This window comes from Musca domestica, unplaced genomic scaffold (assembly GCF_030504385.1).
Source record: "Musca domestica strain aabys unplaced genomic scaffold, Musca_domestica.polishedcontigs.V.1.1 29, whole genome shotgun sequence".
NCBI classification, from domain to species: Eukaryota; Metazoa; Arthropoda; class Insecta; order Diptera; family Muscidae; genus Musca; species Musca domestica.
The window spans coordinates 6,469,841-6,476,115 of record NW_026712296.1 but is presented as its reverse complement, the minus strand read 5'-3'; the positions used below and the strand labels follow the sequence as shown (position 1 = coordinate 6,476,115).

The 6,275-nt window shown below is 35.5% G+C and overlaps 1 protein-coding gene across 1 annotated transcript; it reads left to right on the top strand.

The window, feature by feature from the left end:
* The first annotated feature begins 2,415 nt into the window (after window positions 1-2,415).
* On the top strand, window positions 2,416-5,581 carry LOC101887502 (leucine--tRNA ligase, mitochondrial). Its single transcript, XM_005182242.4, has 4 exons — window positions 2,416-2,579; window positions 2,637-4,437; window positions 4,607-4,848; window positions 4,926-5,581. The coding sequence occupies exons 1-4, from the start codon at window positions 2,490-2,492 to the stop codon at window positions 5,406-5,408; spliced, it is 2,616 nt and encodes an 871-aa protein (XP_005182299.1). The 5' UTR covers window positions 2,416-2,489; the 3' UTR covers window positions 5,409-5,581.
* Window positions 5,582-6,275: the final 694 nt, after the last annotated feature.

The following is a 6,275-nucleotide window of genomic DNA, read 5'->3' as shown; positions in this document are numbered from 1 at the left end:
ATGTCCGTCAGTCCGTCTGTCCATGTTAATTTGTAATCACTCTATAGGTCGCAATTATGGCCCGATCTTCACAATTTTAGATAGATATATAGAAATTTAGCATGGGGCTAGATTTTGGACCGGGCAGAAGCCTTCCAATTTTGATGGTCATTGGGTAATATTTAGTGGCTTAGTAGACCATAGCATTTGCGATAAATAAAAGTCAAATTTTCCATTAATCCGCGAATATTTTTACTGCCGGCGAAATCACAAATAGACGAACAGGTCAATTCTGACCGTTACGTAGATGCCGATAGTAAAAATATCGGATATATATATAGAGAAATATATACAATGTATATATACAAAGAAAGGGGATGTCAGCTAGAATGCTTATATCTTCAGAATGGCTATAGCGATTTTGACAAATTTTGTCAATTTAGAATGCCCTTGTGGCATTAAAGTATAAATACTAAAAAATCGCATAAAAAGATACCAATAATGATGTTCATATAGATTTTGTAGTATTTTGTGACAGTATTTGTTTTGTAATATTTTTTCACTTTAGGGTTATTATTTATATACAGATTGCAATTATCGTTCGATCCTCACGAAAATTTTCACAAGGGTAGGTTTGGGCTCAGAAGGGCAAGCCCTATTGTTTTCAAAGATGTTCGCAATATATTTAGGGGTTGAAATTGGCCAGCAACTCAAAATGTTCCTGATTTTGCAGCCGTTATAAAGGTCCCAAATATAAACCTAGGGACACGAAATCTCGCATGAAGTTAGAGCTTAGGAAGCGGGTAGAATGGACCACTACTTTTGTGTAAAAAAATACCAACATTACTTACAGGCGATATACAATAGGCGAACTTCTGGCTTTTTTATGTTGATTTCGTTGACGAATAAGCCAAATATCGTAGACAAGCAAATCATATAGATGAGTCTAAATTTGGAGACACAGAGGGGCCTCTTGCTTTTGGAGATGATCGCAAAATATTTAGGGGTTTAAATGAGCCAAAAACAGAAAAAAATTTCCTGATCGCACAATTGAAGCCAATCGACACGCCTGAGAAGATAGGTAAGCACAGGGAAGAATTCTGGCATTTTGGATGGCCATTGTAATATATTTAGCCGTAAAATGGATCACAAAAACTAACTGCACGACGGAGTGCATAAATATTGGGAAAATGTCCCTGGTCAAAATGCTAAGGGTAATATCTGGGCAGTGCTCCGTGACATAATTTCAAAAGCGAAATTTTCCAAAATGGATTTGGACATGAGGGGACTTCTAACATATTGTAGTGTTGTAGGGTATCACATATATATTATTAAAAAGCTTAATAAAAATCCATAAAATAAATTACGATTCATCTCAATAAAAAAATATAAAATTCAGTTAGTAATAAAAAAATTAAATTACGTAAAAATAAACAATGAAAAATAAATTTGTACCCAATATGGAAAAAATCCGCCCAAACCACAAAATTTATCTTTTTTCCGCCCAAATTTGGACGGAAACGCCCAAAACGGCAACACTGATCTTAACACCAGACCTTGGGTTAATAAAAATATTCGGATGTGTGAAATTTGAAAACAATCGGACTCTTACATCACATTTTATAAGAGTTGTAATTATTCCCTATTTTGACCCTTTGTGGGGTAGGTACTTGATGGAGTGGGCCGATATTATCCATTTTCGCACCTGACCTAGAACTGACGCAAATATTAGGATTTGCAAAGTTCAAACAAAATCTGATTATCGTTTCTCTTTCTGTGCAAAAAATGTATTTTGTGAGAATTTCGACCTTTTGGGGGGAAGTACCAGAAGGAGAAGACCGATATTGCCAATTTCCGATCTCAATCTAAGTTTGACAAGGATATTACGGTGTACCAAGTTTGGATTAAATTCGAGAACATCACTAGATCGGCTCCAAATGTCTTGAAACTGATTTGGTCCAAAGATATCTAGGGTCTAAAATCGTTATTTCGACTAGGCACATTATAACCGTATTTATATTTAACTAGCCATATGGCAGAGGGTATAATTAACAACATACAAATATCTACAATTACTTTAATTTGTTTTAAAAAGCTAGAATATTACACATTGCATTTATAAAAATCATTACATGTTGCATATACTTACATAGCAATAATATGTCAAAATAAATTATTTTTTTTTAAATTCTACGGGATGAATTACATACATAATGAATTTTTAACTGACCACTGAAGTGATACATGCTCAAATTTAGGAATATCAAAATATAACTTTTATGTATTCCCAACTTTAGAAAAAATTTTTCAATTTTTTAAAGGCATTTTTACAATAGCGAAAAAAGACGGCCCTAATGTCATATGGATTGTTTAATCTATTACAATCAAATTCATATGCGAGAACAGCTGTTTACATATTTTTCTTTTTTTAAGCCGCTAGACTATCGACTATATAATTGTTTTTGTTTAGCATCATTCTTTCGAAATTTATTAATTAAAGTAACATTAATATGAATATATTTCTACGGAAAGGTCTATTACAACAAATAACTAACATCTCCAGAAGACGATGGCTGACGCAGGCTTGTACGGAATCTAAAGTAAGTCGACTATATTCAAGTGATGCAATCAGTTCATCTCCTATTTTTTACAATTAGAGTTCAGAACTGACAAAAGATGTAAAACATCGCATCGAACAGCATTGGAGAAGTTCTCTTGGTCAGGGTAACTTTGATCTAAAAGGATTGGACAATAAGTTTTACGTTCTGTCGATGTTTCCCTATCCCTCGGGAAATTTACATATGGGCCATGTGCGAGTATATACTATCAGCGATACTGTGGCACGATTTCAGCGTATGTGTGGCTTTAATGTCTTCCAGCCAATTGGATGGGACGCTTTTGGTTTGCCTGCTGAGAATGCAGCAATACAGCGTGGCATTGAGCCGAAAGTATGGACGGAACATAATATTGCCCAAATGAAGAAACAATTAGAAGATTTGGGATGTTCCTTTGATTGGAAACATGAAATGTCGACATGTAGCCCAGAGTACTATCGATGGACACAAAAGTTGTTTCTCATGCTGCACAAAGAAGGATTAGCTTATCAGAATGAAGCTCTGGTAAACTGGGATCCCATTGACAAGACTGTACTGGCAGATGAGCAAGTGGACGCCAATGGTTGTTCGTGGAGATCGGGAGCAAAGGTGGAGAAGAAACTTTTGAAGCAGTGGTTTATAAAAACTACTGCATTCGCTGAACAACTTTTGGACGGTTTGGATGACCCAACACTTATCGATTGGCGCGATATAATAAATCTGCAAAGACATTGGATAGGAGAATGTGATGGTTATGGCTTCCAATTATTGACATCGGCATCCATTATTTTGAGATTGTGGACGGCAAATCCTGAGCATTTTAAAGATCCAAATGCGTTTGTTGTACTTAAAACCAGCCACTATCTGGCCAAAGACAAAAGCAACTCGTTTAGCATTACAATTGAAAATCCTTTTACAGGTACCATAATGCCGGTTATATTTAGTGATGCACCAGTATTTGCGGATAAGTGTGATGTATATTTAGCTGCGCCTAGTTTTCGGGATGAGGATAAAGAATTACAAGAGTCTTTGAGTTTATCTTTCTTCGCAAATGAGGAGTTGAAAATTGAAAAGAAAAATGTAGAACAAATGCGACTACAGGTGTTGGAAACCGCCAAGAGACTAAGATTGGGAGGTTATAAAGTATCGTCAAAACTACAAGACTGGCTAATATCAAGACAGCGTTACTGGGGAACACCAATACCCGTTATACACTGTGATATGTGCGGTGTAGTTCCAGTTCCTGACGAAGACCTCCCTGTTATACTGCCGGAAAAATCAGAAATTGATAAAAATCGCGAAGAGGCACTTAAATGCACCTGTCCCAAATGTCAAAACCCAAATGCCATAAGGGAGTCAGATACCATGGATACGTTTGTAGACTCTTCCTGGTATTATTTGCGTTTTTTGGATCCAGAAAATACAAAAAGTATATTCGATGAAAATGTCATATCTAAAGTTATGCCAGTCGATTTGTACATTGGAGGGAAGGAACACGCCGTCTTGCATTTGTATTATGCTCGCTTCATGAACCATTTTCTACATTCACAAGGTCTTGTAAACTGTTCCGAACCATTTTCACGCCTACTAGTCCAGGGAATGGTGATGGGCCGTTCATTCCGCGTTAAAGGCAGTGGACGTTACGTACAAGAGCATGAAGTTGAGATTGTAAATAGCAAAAAGAACCAGGCAGTTTTGAAGGAAACCAAAGAACCAGTGGTAATGACATGGGAGAAAATGTCTAAATCAAAAATGAATGGGGTTGATCCTACCGACATGTTTCGAGATTATGGAACTGATACCACGCGACTGATCATATTGGCCGATGTGGCACCCACTTCACACAGGAATTGGTCCAGTGCGAGTAAGTATATTATACGATTGAAAATAAGTTAACACCTATTGTTACAGTAGGGTCAGATCAGTATTTAAAATCAGCTTTAATTACTGATCTAAATAGTGTATACATATATTATTCGTTGTTGCAGGCGTCCGAGTTCAATATTTAATTTTTTTATATAACTGTTTTCTAGCATTTCCCGGGATTCTGAATTGGCAGAAACGCCTTTGGCTAACAGTAAATGAGTTCTGCGAATTACGATCTTCCCCGGAAGAAGTCAAAGCTGATATTAATTCCAAAGAATTCCAAGAAGAGGAGGACAAAATGTTTGATGCCAGAAATTTCTACGTTAAGGGTGCCACATTCAATTATCGTCACACTCATCAGCTAAGTGTGGCTATATCCAAAATGCAGGGCCTTACAAATTCGCTAAGAGTAAGTTTTTGAAAATATTTTTTACTTTTTAGTTTATTTCACATCAACAATACATAATTAATGTTTTATTTTTAAAGCGCGTCGCTAAACCTGTTATGCGTTACAGCAAACAGTATGAACGTGCTTTGGCCTCACAAATTATTATGTTGGCACCTATGGCTCCACATTTCGCGTCGGAGTTGTGGTCCAAGTTTGCTTCTGCCAGTAATCGCATTAATTCATCATCAACCGAGTTACAGTGGGACAAAGATGTATTGTCACAGAAGTGGCCCGAAATTGATCAACACTACCAGTTGGATTTGGCTATCAAAGTAAACGGCTTTGAAAATTGTTGCATTAAAATTCCTCGTAGTCATATCGATAAAGTAACACACAACGATGCTTTGGATTTGGCATTTAATACGGACTCAGTAACGTCATATTTAATAGACAAAAAGATTCGCACAACAAATTTTGTTTTATATCCGGGCATTGAAGCAATTCTTAATATTTATGTGGACAAGGTGAAAGAGGAAAAGAAAACGTCTTCGGAAAAAGCCACTGAAGATGTTGGACATTAGTATATAATTAATATTACAATTTTTTGTCTATGGTTACACTTACAATAGGTAATTGTTTATAATGGTAATTTATGTTTATATTTAAGTATACTTTTGAAAATAAGAATTTACACATACTAACACTTTGAAAATGTAAAAAGAATAAAGCTATAGAAATTCAAAGCAGTTAAAAAGCCAAAGTGTTTGTTAATAATTAAAATATAGTGGTATTTGACATTTGTGAATGTATTAAAGAAATTATAAAAATTAACAATTGACCAGAAATAATAAAAATTACTAGAAACTCTAGGCTCATTTCCTTAGGTGAAAGACTCTACAGTCATTTCAATAACGCAAATACAAAATCCACTCCTTTGGTATTTTCAGCGTGAGCCGAGATCAATATGTCAAGCTTGGAAAATTGGACGTGAAATTTATTTGTTTATTTTTTACTTATGAGGGCGGAACCAAAAGTGATTAAGATTTTCAAAAAGCTATATGAGTTATACCACAACCTTTATGTGTATCAATTTACATATCGAAAACAAGTAAAATAGTATCAGTCGGTTTTGCGGACAGATGCATGCCCCCAGCCTTGAGGTATGATTATTCAAATTGTTAACCCTTTATGGGGGAGGTTCTGAAGCAGTTGAACAATATTGACCAATTCTGAAGCAGTTGCACAATATTGACTAATTCTGACCTAAGACTGAAAAAAAATTTCAAACGTGCCAGATTTGGACTATAACAAATACTTCCTATACTTTATATGAGATATGCGCAATTTTTTGGAAAATGTGGTAATATGCGTGAGGAAACAGATATAGTGGACAGAAGCATTCCATTTTCATGCTTCATCTAATACAGATACAAATATTGGTATGTGCA

Bases quoted from the DNA above. Each gene is read 5' to 3' on its own strand.
- LOC101887502 (XM_005182242.4), top strand. From the start codon at position 2,490: ATGAATATATTTCTACGGAAAGGTCTATTACAACAAATAACTAACATC. The intron at 2,580-2,636 runs GTAAGTCGACTA...TTTTACAATTAG, and splicing joins AGGCTTGTACGGAATCTAAA to AGTTCAGAACTGACAAAAGA. The intron at 4,849-4,925 runs GTAAGTTTTTGA...TTATTTTTAAAG, and splicing joins GCCTTACAAATTCGCTAAGA to CGCGTCGCTAAACCTGTTAT.